This window comes from Corvus kubaryi, unplaced genomic scaffold (assembly GCF_017639235.1).
Source record: "Corvus kubaryi isolate FWS band 111438036 unplaced genomic scaffold, C.kubaryi_AGA036_p1.0 37334, whole genome shotgun sequence".
Taxonomy (NCBI): domain Eukaryota; kingdom Metazoa; phylum Chordata; class Aves; order Passeriformes; family Corvidae; genus Corvus; species Corvus kubaryi.
The window spans coordinates 3,562,803-3,578,239 of NW_024581108.1; the positions used below are offsets into that span (position 1 = coordinate 3,562,803).

The 15,437-nt window shown below is 37.0% G+C and overlaps 1 protein-coding gene and 1 long non-coding RNA gene across 7 annotated transcripts in view; one reads left to right on the forward strand and one right to left on the reverse strand.

The window, feature by feature from the left end:
• The window catches only part of LOC121665548, a 57,748-nt gene extending 55,175 nt beyond the window's left edge, over positions 1-2,573 (forward strand). Inside the window, exons 6-7 of the long non-coding RNA XR_006016382.1 lie at positions 21-110; positions 1,364-2,573. This is a non-coding gene — a long non-coding RNA (uncharacterized LOC121665548). The remainder of the gene's footprint in view (positions 1-20; positions 111-1,363) is intronic.
• The window catches only part of KCNT2 (potassium sodium-activated channel subfamily T member 2), a 115,306-nt gene that overhangs the window by 58,341 nt on the left and 41,528 nt on the right, over positions 1-15,437 (reverse strand). For 5 of the 6 annotated variants that reach the window (XM_042029895.1, XM_042029892.1, XM_042029894.1 and 2 more), the window contains exons 7-9: positions 14,867-14,941; positions 14,288-14,371; positions 13,621-13,715 (exon numbers count right to left, since the gene is read on the reverse strand). In XM_042029895.1, the coding sequence (XP_041885829.1) occupies positions 13,621-13,715; positions 14,288-14,371; positions 14,867-14,941 (254 nt within the window). The remainder of the gene's footprint in view (positions 1-13,620; positions 13,716-14,287; positions 14,372-14,866; positions 14,942-15,437) is intronic. The other variant, XM_042029893.1, reaches the window with a different exon arrangement.

A 15,437-nucleotide genomic window follows, 5' to 3' on the forward strand; every position in this document is an offset into this window, starting at 1 on the left:
CCCTTTTTTTTTTTTTTCAGAATCACAATAGGGAAGGGAAAGACTTGAATTAATTCAACAGGCTTTGAATCAACCTTCTCAGTTCTGTGTGACTTTGAACACAAGTCAAGGTAAGGGTTATGAATTTACTTTCACTACACAACAGTGCCACCATGTCAGAAATTAATTCGGACTTTCTCTTCGGATGGAAAGGTCATTTTTGTTTGTTTTCCAATTTTATCTTTATCCCAAATAATGGTGTTTGATGATATGTTTATTACTTACCCCTGGTGTCTTTTATAAGCGTTTTCCTTCCCCAAAGATCAGAACATTATATGCAGCTAATGGTTGCAAAAGCTCAACTTACAAAAATAAACTCTTCCCCTAGGAACTCATGTGATTTCCAGAAACTGCAGAACATCTTGTTAAGCAGAATAGGGTATTATGAAATGATCAAGTGTATATAAATATTTTTTGAATCTGAGTGAGAACCTTTCTGCTCCTGCTGCTGCCTTTAGTGGAATAAGCAGTGGAGCTGCAATTAAAGAGCTCTGGTCATTGAGACTGCACAAGCAGGGTCCCACTGTGGGCAGCCTTCAGCTCTGTTTCCACAGACAGGTCTGTCCACACTTCAGCCTCTAAGCCCAAAGGACCCTCCTGCATTTGTGTGTGCTTTCAGTCTGCCCCAGAGCTTCGATGGTAAACAAAGTCAATTTCGGCAGCCCAGCTTCAGTGTGTCAACACTGTGGCACCCAAGTGCCTGCTGGAGCCTGAGGTTCTGGATTGCTCTCACAAGGAGTCAGTAACTACTCATGAAACAGAATCATGCAGTCAGAACTTAACCACCAGATACTCCTCACCTGCAGAGTGCTACAGAATTAGGTGATATTCTCTACCTATCCTTCCTCGGGAAGAATAATTAAGTAATCTATTTATAATATTCAAAAATTATATGTGTTGTGCAGGAAAATTCAAATGCAAACCTCTAATTTAATACACCCGATATGTTATGCTTTAGAACATCATGTTTAATGTTTCTTGCAATAGTTTTGAAACACTCTCAGGGTGTAACAGTTGTTATGCAAACCACCCACACGCCCTCAATCAAATTGAACTAACAATCGAAAGATTCATTATCTGAATATTTGTTAAATGTGCATAAGAAAAAGCTAACCCAGCAGAATATTCTATTAGCTACTGACAGAAACCTTTTGTTAATTTTCAACCTAACTCAAGTTCATGGCATATTTTAATGACAAATGGATTTAATTTTATTTTTAAGTAAAAAATTCTCTCCTTATCAGATTTTGCATTTTCATTTGATTTTTAAGGATATTCATGGATTTTCCTTAAACTTACATCCATTTTTACATCTCCTTGACAGCCTTTCATCTGTCTGCACTTTGAGTGCAACTTCTTTTTGCTGCTCTCATTGCTGCTATCGAAACAACTGCTTCAAGACAAGCCGAGTTACCTTACTCATCAGCTGTAACATTTTATGGTTGCTAACATCATGAACAAAAAAGAATTTCTTAGAAATTAACAGGTAAGTAATATTCAGGAAGAATGGACTTTCCTGCACTGCTTATCCTGCTGTGAAACTCAAACCAGTAACAAATACAGGCTGGAGTGGTCTAAAACTTGCAAGTGACTCAAATCAAATGCCACTTGTCTTATCCCCTTTAACTGCAGCTATGAGGGGTGCAGCCCTTTGGACAGCTCACGTGATATCTTCCTTTCCAGCTTAAATTTCCATAGACTTTGGGTAATGGGAAGCTTTCTATCGTCCTTCCTTCTGAAAAATGTAAATATAGAAAGAGTGTTTAAGGCAAAAGGCTGTAGTCAGATCACTTGAGGACAGTGGTGTACATTTCTTGCATTTCAAGCTGCCCTGTGAAACCACTGACTCCTCAATGGTCTTTGTTCTCATGATGAGCATTTCCCTTCAATATTTTGGCTGTTATGTGCACAAATTTGGCATCATTTAGGCTTCTTTCATATGCATAGGTGTTTTAAGTGTTGGTACCTCTGTCAGTGAGGTCACCTGTACAGGAAAGAACAAAGGCCACCAGTTACTGTCAGAGCTGTAACCTCCCTGTCAATATTAGAAATAGAAAATGTGGCCAATAATTACACAGAGAGCTCTGCAGCTTGCCAGCAGGCTTTGCTGGATCTGGGCAACAAAACTAAACCCTCTGCATGTGTGTTTAGTTTGTCCTTCATGTAGCTGCTATATTCCACGACAGTCTTAAGGCAAAGAAAGTTCAAACAGGCAGTGAGCTAAATGGAAGCATTTGCTGTGCTGCTGCTTTACAAGGGGAGTGTCCACACAGCTGCTTAAATGGGTTCTGTATGGGCAGACCCAAGAAAATTGCACTGATACATCCAGTCTCTATTTAGAATACTCTCTGTAGATTCATGCTGAGAAGAAAGTTCACTGCAGAGTGCAAGATACAAAGGGGTGTATGGAAACTGCAATGTGACTTAAAATAAAGCCTGGGTTTTTAAAATACTCCTAGGGTATGCTTTGGCTCCTTTATTTCCTAACAATTTGTTATAAAAAAACCAAGAGCACACATGAAAATGTGTGCCACATAAATAAATTTTCCTTGTTTGTGTTCCTACTGGAAAGGTGTTTTTACTTCAGTCGCCTCCTTGTTGACCTCCTGTCTTAGCTGGAGACAACCTTTTGGACAGTGACCAAGGAAACAACTGGCCTGTGAAAAAGATATAATTAAGCATCAGACTTAATGCTTAGGTTTGCTGAAACACCAGAAAGGGGGGAAGTGTTAAATAGAGGTTGTCTAATGGGGTGAAAATTACAGGAGGTAATCTGTGAGGAGATAAAAACAATATATTCCATCATCCATTACAGGGTAGACTCCTTTATGGTTTGAGTTCCTGCTTAGAAACCCAGCAATTCTTTTAGCTAAGAGCCAGAGGGCTTGGATACCTTGAACTGTCTGTGTATTGGTTGGTTTGATCAGCAAGCTCTGGGATTTCATCAGCATCATTCTCCTCCTCCTCCTCACTACTGTAAACACTGGTTTCCATTGAAATCGGGTGTTTTCAATGAAACATTTTAGTTGAGTGAAAAATCCTGAACTTTATAATACTTAAAGGGTTTCCGAAAGTCACAGAAATTGTCTTTGGGACACCTGTTTTGACAATGTGCTTGCTTGAAGAGAAACTTTCAAGTCTAATAATTTCTTTGGCTGGAATTCAAATGGATCTATGCATATTACTCCTTCTAAAAATCATTGAAATCCAAAACCTCACAGAACTCTTGAAATGTGAGGTTTGACTGTTTAACAAACACAAGCATGTTTATGAAAAAAAATAGTGTACATGATTAATACTCATCATCTAAAGTGAGAGCACAGGTGGCATCATAATGACTAAAAAACAGGAGACACGTGAGTGAAAAGGGGAACTTCCTCAAGCAGCCAGGACAATAATATGGGATTAATGATCACAACACCAAAGAGATGAAGGCAAGGAGGAAGAAGGACCACTGTGAGTACCAGGACTGACAGCATATTCTATAGTCTCTGCTGTGTTTTGTCTGGCATGTTTTCCCCTTGGTTGCTTAGCCCATGGAGAATATTCAGTAAGATTTTATTCTTACTACACAGTCACTACAACTCTTAAAATTAGACTTTCACTCTGAATATTCAAGAGGAAGCATTTCATATTTGCCTTAAAGTTGGCTGAATATTTTGTGCTTTTTTTTTTCTTTTATACTTTTAGAATATTAGCGAAGTGAACAAAAGGAGATCAAGTGAAGGAGTACAGTTAAAAGATAACCCACAATCATTCTTTTTGCCACAGGGAAAGTTAAACCAGAAGTAAATTTCTTTACTGAGAGGGTGTTTAGGCACTGCAACAGGCTCCCCTAGGAAGTGGTCCTGGCACCAAGCCTGTCAGAGTTCAAGAACCATCTGGACAAAGCTTTTAGTCATATGATTTAGTTTTAGGTAATCCTGTGAGGAGCAGGGAGTTGGACTTGATGATGGGTTCCTTCCAACTTGAAATATTCAGTGATTTATCCAATTTTAGTAAATGCAAGTACATGCCCATATGTAGCTGTGCCCTCTCATCAGTAACTTTATTTTTAACTTCTTTGCATAAGATATTTGCATTTACTTGTTTTTCTCTGCTCATCTCTAATATGTAAAGAAATCTGCAAAATATAGGACTGTATTTAAACCAAAAAGCAGATTAGGTGCTCATTCTCAGCAGTTGACTAAGGCTTGTCATCTATGAAAGCCAATGGTAATAATAACCTAAAATATGAAAAAACAGTAACAGCAATGGAATGCCACAAAGAGTTTTGTTCTGAACAATGCATGCAATTACGGGAGACCATAATGTACTGCGCACCTTTAAACGTCGTCGGCTCCTGTATGATCTCCCAGTCCTTCAGCATCAGTGAACACACTGCTTTGCTCTGCACTGTGATTACATATGGTGTTCTGTGCCCAAAGCAACTGACAACTGCATTTCATGCCTGTTGTTACATGTTCAGTCTACAAAGTCAACCCATGGTTTGTTCTTCAGTATTTACTAATGAACACTGATAATTTTTTCTTCCGATGGCTGTGACTCAGGCACTTCTGCTCTAATACACAGTAATATATGGCAGAAATGCACAACTCCCAAAAATATGTTTGTGCAAAGAATGGGAGCATATATTCAACTTTAAGCATATATTTGAGTTCCTTTCTAAGTATACAGTTAGCTATTTTATTGAGATTGAGAGACATCAGAACTCAACTAATTTCCTACTTACAACTTTTTTTAGAAGGTTTTAATTGCCAGTGAAAGTACGGAACTCACTAGAGTGCTGTTTATCTGGATTGTACCCTAAAGAGTCTTTATTTACAAATCTGAAATGTGTATTTATCACCCAAGTGTGACACTCTATAGCTGACTGTGCCTCTACTCTTCCCTTCTTTGAAAAATATCTGTCTAAACATTATGGTAATTTCTAGTGGAATACCAAGTATACAGAATAGATTTTCTTTTAAAATGCATTTTAGATGTGATTTTTTTCTTTTAAAAACCACTGTAAGTGCATTAAAATCCTTCTTTTTAGATGCTCTCATACCACAACCTGATCTGTGCCAAAGCTTCTGAGATATCCTTTCAACATTCCATAAAGTTACACCTAATAGAGACACAGAGTGAGTGAATAGCTCCTGGAGGCTTGTGCCATGTTCTGTTTGTATGGCCAAAGTTATATCAAACACCTTTTGTAACTCTTCGCTTTCTGATTTGAGAAATACGAACTTTGCTAAACTTCACACCCTTAAAATGTAGCTGGAATGTGAAACAGACAACAAAAGTGAACAAAAGCACTGAAGAGTTATGCTGATCACAAATCAGCATTATGAGTTACTGCTCACTGGAGAACCAGAATAATGGATGGCATCTGATAATACAGTTATATGTGTTAGCATAAACCACCGCAAACACCAGATCTTTGTAAAGTAAAATAAAGGGTTTGTCAGCCTAATAAATCAGTCAATGAAAGATATATTTATTTTTTTAAGTCTGCATGCTAATGACAATTTCATTTTTGAGCCAGGAATTGTGAGTGATGATGGTTTGATGCCAGCGACTGAATGGTGAAGCAACATTCTCAACATAGTTACTCACCGTTGTTACACTTGGCATTCTATTTGCTATGTCTAAAATGACAGGATATTTTCAAAGACAGCATGTGAGTATCAGGTTTTTCTTTTTACTGCAAAGACAAAATGAAGCTTGTGAAATGTAATGCCTTCCTGTAAGGAAAGAGATGGAAGACAGGGGGTTCTGACACTTACTTTATATATCAAATTGCCCCTTTAAGGGGAACTTTACATGCTTTTATTTAAGTCTTCCCAAAACCAAAGCAAGACCTAAAATTTATTTTGCCAATATGATCGTATCATATTTCCCATCCTGCAGACTCTGGTTACACTCCAGATCAACTTTCATTCCAGCATTTAATTTTACTGCAGTTATTCTTGTCACCCATGTTCTGAAGGTAACAAACAACTTTTGCATATGTAACATTTACATTTTCACACAAGGCATCTACTTACAAGCCTATGTGTTTATAAACCAATGGAAAGCTTCCTAGAAAACCTACATTCTAATAATCTGCATGCCTGTAGAGTTCACCTCCCTGACTCCCTATGGCAAATCCTTTTCTCTGACCACATTTTTCCTGTGAACCTTTTTCAAGTGTTGATAATTTTGAAGACATGCACATACATCTCAAATGCATATTGCACATACTGAAATACGGTAATTGTTTGAGGCTTTTTATGGAATATGGCATTCGATTTTTCTTTGATATTCCTTATTTATCCTTGCTCTTTGGGCAATCACTTCTAGATTTTCTCCAAACCCCATTTTATGACAAAGAAAGCACATTGCTAATTAAATGTTTTGCTTTTACTGAGACATTACATATTCCTCACAGTCACTCTATTTTGTGCTGTGTTCCTGCAAAGGAACAAGGACAGGAATGCATTTAGACCAACTTCGAGGAATTTTATGTGTCACTTTACATGTGTTGGCAAGCCATAATTAGTTAATACTAGCAATAAGCTTGATTTTATTATCTCTCACAAAATTCAAAATACAATTGCTGAAGAAAGGATACCATGGAGATGCAGTCCTAGAATTGTATTTCTAACAGTCCAAATGTTATATGACTCAAATTCATTTGCTTTTTTTCCTCCATTTGTAATGGTAATTGGCCTCTGCTGCCAGAACAAGCTCTGCTTGTCATGGTATCTGGTAATATTATTACTGTATTGCAAGATGTCATGATAATAAAAGCTGAAATTCTCCCAATGGCATATTCAGAGTGCATAATGTTTTCCAAAATATTGTGCCTCACCAATATTCTCAATGCATCTTTAATGAAAAGTTGTCAAGAGTATTGATGTAAATATTAGCAGCACTTGGTATTTGAGAGAAAGCTTTACATCCCATGGAAGTTATTGGGGAAAATATTGGGAAAGAACCTGAGTGACGTTTTACCTCCTTTTTGGGCAGGAGTTTGGTTTTGAATATATGATTTGCGCTCTCCTTAAATATGTATATTCTCATTACTGAAGTTTCAGTACCTTCACCTGGCATTAAAAAATTATTAGAAGAGAAAGATAAAAATGCTTCAGAGGATATGGGCTGGAACTTTCAGAATGGGAAGCAATTACTTCAATGTCTCCCACCAAGAGATGAGGCCTTGGAAGACCAGCTGAAAATTCTTCCTAGTGTCAATTTAAAATATTGATTTATAGAATACACTACTGGACTGTGAAATTGCAATTACATTAATTGTCAAAGGATGGTTTGCCTGACCTATAATGTACTATAATGTACAATATTTCATTGCACTGAAATATTGAAATATTGTGTGCTACAACAGAGAACAAAAAACGTGGATAAGTTAATTTTGTCTTTCAAATTTATACAAACTTAACTTTGCCCACCTTTATCTATATTCAGTTTTGAACTACTGATTTTCAGATTCAGAAATGACCTGCAACCTTTGATAGAAAATTAGCAAAGTTTGTAACTTGAAAAGATCACAAGTGCATGAAGCTGACTCATTTTCCAGGGTGAAATAAAAGAACATAAATCTCTCAATCATACTATTTACTTGCTTAATTTAATATTTCTATATATATTCCAAATAGGAGAATTTGCTTATAAATAACGTTGTTGGCACTCCATTTTAGAGAGGCTTTGTAAAGGCAGCTTTCTGAGCTATCATTTAGTCTAATCATTTTTTATTTTTAAGCAAACAAGATGGCTACAAATGAACATTCTAAGAAGATAATTTAGATTGAACCTTCTAACCTTTATGACTTTTTTCCACAGACCACAGTAAATAGACTATTCAAATTGTTATTTATTTCACTGGTGTCTGTGTCTAGTTTTAAATATTCCATTACATCAGTGGCACAGAGAATTCCCTGCATGAGCCATGGGAAAGATGCTGACCTAATTATTCTAGAAATAACTATGTAGAAACATCTAAAAAGATTAACAAAGGAAATATTATGTCACTACCAAATTAATAACTAAAATAGCATGAAAATCACTGTATAATTATCTAGGTTTCCATAGAAACTGTCTTTGATGGGTAGCCAAAAAGACTTCTGATTGAGCTTCAATACTTCTGCTCTCCCTATAATACACATGATTTCTGATCTGCCTTTCACAAACAACTAACCGGCACACATCCTTATCTTACAATCTTTAAGCAACACTCTTCAACAGCACTAATCACCCATATGCTATTTCAGATCTGAACTCTCGAACTTAAATATGCAAAAATATTTTTAAAGTGTATTATTACAAATACCAAGCTATCAACAAAGAAAGAAAATTGTATATGGTAATATTTCTGTGCTGTCACAATACAATAGTTGCATAAAAATATGAAAAGGCATTAATCAAAGAAACAATTGTGGGTTTTATTACATTTTTTCAATGGTAATTTTCACTACACTTGCTTGCCTTTTGAAAAGCCTTGGCCATTTAAGTATTAATCATAAGCATGTAAGCAAATGTATCCCAGAGCTAGCAAAGGTGAAAGAAGTGTGGCTATCCCATAAATTTGTATTCCAAAAGAAACGCTAAGAGTTTTATCTGAATTTGTTTTATTTAAATAATCTAGATTAGCAACTATTTGTGGCAACACTGTTTTCACATGCTACTTAAACAGCAGATTGCAGCAAAGCCACCTTAGAAATTTCTGTGCCTAAAAAAGATAAACTCTGTATTCAATATGTTTCTCCTACCAAAGCTCACGAGAATGTTGGCCTTGTGTTCATGCACATGCTTTTTCCCAGAAGGCAGTATTTCACATAAACTCTAATTTAATTTAGAGATTATTTGCTCACAAATAACAGGTGGATATTTTAGGAAATGTTTTGCTGTTGACCTCCCAGGAGCTGCACAGCCTATTCATTGTCCCATCGCTTAAGGAAGTGTTAAGGCAGTGTCTGAACTTGACCTCAATTTTCATTGTACACAGAAAAACCACCCATCCACACTGCCCTGGTGCCAGCAATTGAGGAGCATGACAAGGGGAAGGTGGGAGTTGGTACAATGGATATGGAAGGTACTGCATGTGCTACTGGCCTACTTCTAGATCTACTTGCTGGTATTTGGAGAGCACTGCACAGGAATACTTCAAAACAGAAAACAGAGATCCTGTGTTTGAAACAAGTGGGCTCCTGACAGATCTGCTTTGTTTCACAGAAAGAAAAGTACCACTGCTATTACTTCAGTGCTTTGTGGGATTCTTGTAATAGCTGAATAATTTATTTTGTATTATTTCCAGTTACTTAGAACTTTCAATTAATGTTGTATAATATTCTGGATTTAAATTCTGCAACTCTTGTTTACTCTGTTAGCTCCTGAAACTTCATATGCTCTACCACTTTACAATCATTGGATTCTGAAAGACAGAAGCACAGTCTTGTGCTGTCCTGGAATGCAGAAAACCTCTCTAAATCCAACTGAGACTGGTCCTGAACACTGAGACTGCTGTACAACAAAACATAACATCACAGAAAGAATTGCAGAGCCAAAAATCCACATTTTATTTTACATTGCATAATCCACCAACACTTGTCATCCTACTTAAGGCTAGGCATCTTTCTTGGATAACTGCCATTGTAGGCTCCTGTCAAAATCAACACAGAAAGGTAGAGAAGTCGAGACCTCCATGTGGTGATTTAGTTCCCTTCAGATCCTCTTCTTAGGTGTTTGTATCTACTTATTGATAATAAAGGGAACTGGAGCACTGAGATGCCTTTTTCTCTCTAAAATTTTCTGCGATTAATCCTTTCTTGGTTGGGTGGGTTTTTTTCTTTGACATATTCTTCCAAATCATAAGGTCTTGGTTTTTCTTGTTTGGACTAGATCATTGTCTGGATTTGTCTTCATCTTTTCAAGCAATTTACTCCTACTGCTTCCTCTGGATGAGGACTGTGAGTGGGTAATTGCCATTGAGGCTGCAGTACTGGCATTCTGTGAGTATTCTGTAAGTTACTGTGTGGAAACGTCCTTATTTTCTGATGCTGAAAGCACTGAAGTGTAAAAAAATATAAAGGTTGACCTCAGTGAGCTTTCCATGAAAGCATAAGCAAAGTTTGGGCAGGTTTGAGTATGAAAAAAATAACCGTCCATCTCAAACAATTTGTAGCCACCTCCTTCACAAGCTAATCACTCTACACTGGTGATACATGACTAACACTGCTTTAAAATTCAAAGTAAGTTTTAATAGATGATTCACTGTGTCACAGAAAGATGCCTGGAATACTCATTAACTGTTATTTGTCTTCTTGTACAGTTTACAGAAATAATTAGTATTCCATTTGACAAACAAGTACAAACATCCATTAGCTTAATGACACAATTATTATGACTAGGTCTGTAACTCTCACTAGAACTCTCTCAGTGGTAACTGCTGAACAGTCTGTCATATTGGAGCACACATGTTTTAATAGATGTAAAATTGCTCTGGTTACAAGGCCACTGAGATGTTTAAAGAAAGAAAAATCATTGGACAACCTAATCTGTCTTTGAAGTCAGAAAAAAAGAGAAAAAAAAATCCTTGTATGTAATCTATAAACTACAGTGGAATTGGTCTTACAGATTTATGGACCTGCAAATGAGTTCCACCCCCAGATCCATAAACAATTATCACCAAATATCAAACAGTGTAGTAGAGCATAAATTTTGTTGTGATTACTGTTTGTTCTGTAATAACATTGAAAATTGTCAACAGTATATAAAACCACAAAAGGCACCTTTTTCTACTATATTCTGAGTGCAAAGGACAGCCTGCATAATGGTATCTAAAAACTGAGATTGGCCAATCAGTTGTAACCTTAGATAATTAATTTTATTAAATTTCATTGGAAAGCTCCCACCTGAGTTATGAGGCATAAGCTGGACTGTGCCTATCTGTGTAACCACCACTTATAAGATTCTGATGTGGAGATGTATGGGATGGTTTTAAGGATGATGCACAAGGTGAAATTTAATTCATTTTCTATGGGTTTCTTGCTAATTATGGTAAAGTTATTTTGAAAATACATATTATATGCAGGCAGGAACAAAGTCAATGAGGAATCTTTCTGGGCTTCATACCATCTTGGACTTTTTATAAAATCATGTCATTCCCATAAAAAGCTCCATTCCATCTCTGTCTATGTGTCCGACAAAAAAGGGTGGCTTTGAACAGAACACCCTGTCTTTTAAAGCAATATTGGCTTCAAAAGTGCTGATGTTGCTCTTGCAGCAGACGGCACAAGCCTGGCAACCAGGAGCTGAGGGGGCTGTGGGGTTTCAATTTAATCCACGCAGTGCCTGAGTGTCAGCAGGGAGGCTCGATGAGGGCAGGTATCATTGGTGCCAAAAGCACACCATGAGCATGACCCCCCACCCTCTAAGGGGAAAGTGCTCTGCAACTGAACGCACTCTACTCAAACTACTAATCCAGCCTTAGTAATTTTGCTTTACTGAAGCCACGGTACTACATGGACCAGGGTAGTATTTCTAAATGGAACCAAAACATGCTCATGAAAACAGACTGTTGATGGTTGAAAAGTTTTGTGTGTCGTGCTCTGTTAAGGTATGGGGAAATCAAGTGCTGGCTCCCAAATGTGTTTGGGGTAACAGACCTAGGTACTGCTTGCCTTTGCAGAAAACATGAAAGATCAGTCTGGTGAAATACATCCTTAAGTGGACAGATTCCAGCAATGGACTTTGGTCCTCTGCAGCAGGAAGAAACTCATATAAGCTCTAAATGATGTCTCTTAAAATTAAACGCTCTCTCAAATTCACCATAGATATAACATAAGCAAAGACACTAAGTTAATTGATTTGGACTGTTTAAAGAGATTTTTTGGGGGTATTATAAATACATAATCAGTAGTATAAAGAAAGAATGTGTAAAAATACCATTATGTGTGTTCACACAAACAAGAGCAACAATTGCTTGAACACAGTCTCAGAGAAGCTGCAGATGTTTGAACTACTATTCTCAGTCATTCCAAAAGGGCTTCATTTCCTTAGTCACTGCAGTTCTGGGTGTCTTCATCTTACTTAGCTTATTTTCAAGTCTAGCAGGGTCAGTCCTAGGTCAGTAAATAATGAACTATAACGAAGTAGTACCTGCAGCTGTTGAGCCCAGACATAATTACAGGTGAGCTCGCCACTTCCTGCATGTTTTACTGTCAGTTATCACAATGCCTGGTGGTGAGCATGATACATAATCTGTGCAGCATTTCAGTAAAATATTGAAATAGGTAAGTAAAAACAAATGAAGGAATATTTACTCAAAAGCACCTTGTATTGTAAAAACTAAAAAGCAAAATTAAAAATGTCCAAGTCCTTATTATTAATACAAAATTACATAATGTTCAATAAGAGATATCACAAGATAACTATCACAAAAATTCATAACTGTCTAGAACAGGCAGCATTTGTCATTATGCAGGTGTGTGGCCCTAAGACAAAGGGTAAAATTGGACCCTTTATTTAGCCACTGGCTAGAGCAAACTCCTCTTCTAAAAAGCCATGTGCTGTGTTACACTTATTACCAGAAGGGTTAGGCAGCACATAACAGTGACCATCAGAAAGGCAAGCTAGAAAAATAAAGTAAGAGAAAATCTAATCACTGTCTCCAAAATGACACACCAAACTTTATCAATGTGCTGACCTAAAGGCATCTTGTCTGGCAAAACAAATACAGGTGATTTAGCCTGTCCACACAGAATCATCTTCTCTCTTTACTGCCCTCTTGTACACCAGCTTGTATCACATTGTACACCATCCTGTATTCCCCCTGAGTATGACTCTCAATTCTCAGGCACTACTGATAGGAGAATTCTGTGTGTTAAGTCAGCTACAGAGCTCCTGTATAGCCAGACTGATCATGTATTCTCCTTTATCTGCCTCCAGCCCTGGCTAACACCATATCCCTCTGGCACAATATAAACATGTGGCAATCAAATGGTGTTCCCTGTGGATGTAAATTTAAGTTTTTCAGGTCTTGAAGCAAAACATTCTTCTGAGTAACACATTTTGGTTGTTCGAACCTACCGTGCAGTACTGCCAGTACTCCAGATTAATAAATTCTACACTGTCTGTAATCAGGATTATTAACAGCTATCCCCTGTAATCCTTAGGGGGAACCTGACTTGGTCAAAGACTTAAGGCTGAGGTATTGCACATTCTTCTCTGTCCCAGCAGTCAGAGAGAGGTGACCTTGGTGTGGGTTAATATACTTCTGTTGCTATTCTTCACATCTGAGTGATTTCTCTGCTGAGATTGCACTCTTGGTGCATATATAAATTTCCCACTACTTTATCCCATGTTTTTGCATCATCTGTATTTCCTTCCTTAGAGTGAGGAGGATTTCCTTTCCCATGCATGCACATTCTGTTCCCAAACCCAGTGCATCCAGACAGTACAGGTGCTAGTTAACACTCTCACTGAAGTGTTTTACCCTTCTTATTTCAGTGCATGGTTTTTACCAGGCCTGTTTTATCACCACGTAGGAGAGAAAGAAAAGTCAGTATATATAATAAAAACAGAGGGGATTTGGCCACTTACCAAGTGAAGATGAGACATAATAACGTAGATATTAAAATGAGGACTTGGTTAAACATTGCAGACTGTGTGCGTTGGATGGCTCGGTGAAGATCGTTCTGTATTAATGGAAAATAGGTGTTATTTGGGGGTTTGAACCAATGAGCCAGGATCTGATTCTCTAGAGGAATTATACAGTGCCCGGATAGAAATGCAGTCACTCAAATGCACTTAAGAGTTTGCTGATAATATAGAAGGGTGCAGAAGAGCCAGCTGCGATTCTGTGATTATTTAAGTAGTTCTTTGTTCATCCCAGCACAATTCTGATCCTATTGCAAGCTGCCTTGAGGTCTGCTCATGTCTAGCTTACAAATTACAGGCTGCAAGGCCCAATTAAGGCCTAACAGTTGAGTTCCCTGCAATTGTGTATGAATGGCAGAGTAGCACAAGAACCATCCACTGCCATTTCCTTTACTGGCACAGTAACAATTTCTACTAATTGAGATTTCGTGTCTTACTTTTTTCTAATTTTGATACAGAAAGCAGTTTAGTAATGCTTGACCATTTGTATAATCTAAATACAGATCTGGTTCGCTTCCTATTAGGGTTGGACTGTACTGCCAAAATCCCACTAAAGACAATACACTAAAAAAATACAACTCTGGAATATTTATTTCCCTTGCATACTTACAATCATATTTTCTAAAGCATGCTTTGCCAGCCAGCAATTTAAAAATACAGGAATAAACAGGTTTCTTAGGACTGGCCAGAAAATCTGAAAGAAAAATTAACAAATTCATTAGAAGCTTTTCTGATGAGGACTAGAGCTTTTCTATTCAAGCAGCAATAAAACACTCGGGAAAAATACTTACTATTAATGTGTTTCTAGTGTGAGATTTGGCTTTAAATAACATTTTTGTCTTCCTTTGTGATTAACCACATGCAAGATAATTAGATAAAATAGGAACACAGTCAGTTTTCACTGCAGACATGAGTGATTCTTACATTTTAATAACCAGCTGGTTTATTTTCTTGATTGTGCTGTAGTTGGAGGGTTTTGGTTTTGTTTGTGCCCATGGAAGAGGAAGTAGAAAGTTATCTATATTACTTTACTCCAGTAGCAAACTATCTTCTTGTGGTTGACAAATTTGTGTTTCCATAGGCACGAACTCATCATCCATACAAGAATAAAACTTACTTTAAAAAAATAAGAGTATTTGTGCAGCTATAAAAGTGCGATGTGCAAATGTATTAATTCAAATATGTTTACCGTGATGATGAAAGGGACAGCATTAATTATTTCCAGGAGAAAGGGTATTCTCAGAATTTGTTCCCAGATATTTCCCTTCAAAGAAAAGGAAAAAAACCCCACAATGTCACAGTTGGCTTACAAATAGTTCGGATGAGAAATACACGTAATATCCCAAAGGAACATGGGGAGTCTCTCCCATACCTGAAATTCAGGAAGATCATTCATCTCAGATTTAAACACATATGACAAATGTGAATATAGAACATAGATCGCTCTGGATCCTTTTTCCTGCAGTTTATCATAATTTTACTTCCCAAGTAAAAGATATATACTTTTAAATAAAGTATATATAAAAAGATATATACTTTAAAAGATAAAAGTATATATATAAAGATATATACTTTTAAATTTCCTTCCTTCCATCCTTTGCATTTATCTTTGATCTTTACTTTGCATTTTTTCTTTCCCAGCTGTTTTGGAGAGGGAAGTAAGGAAGACATCGAGTGTTTCATATTTGAATTAGGACTACAATATCAAGTTCTCTCTTTCTGCCCGCAGCACTTCAGAACACTTCAGGGCTTTTTGGAAC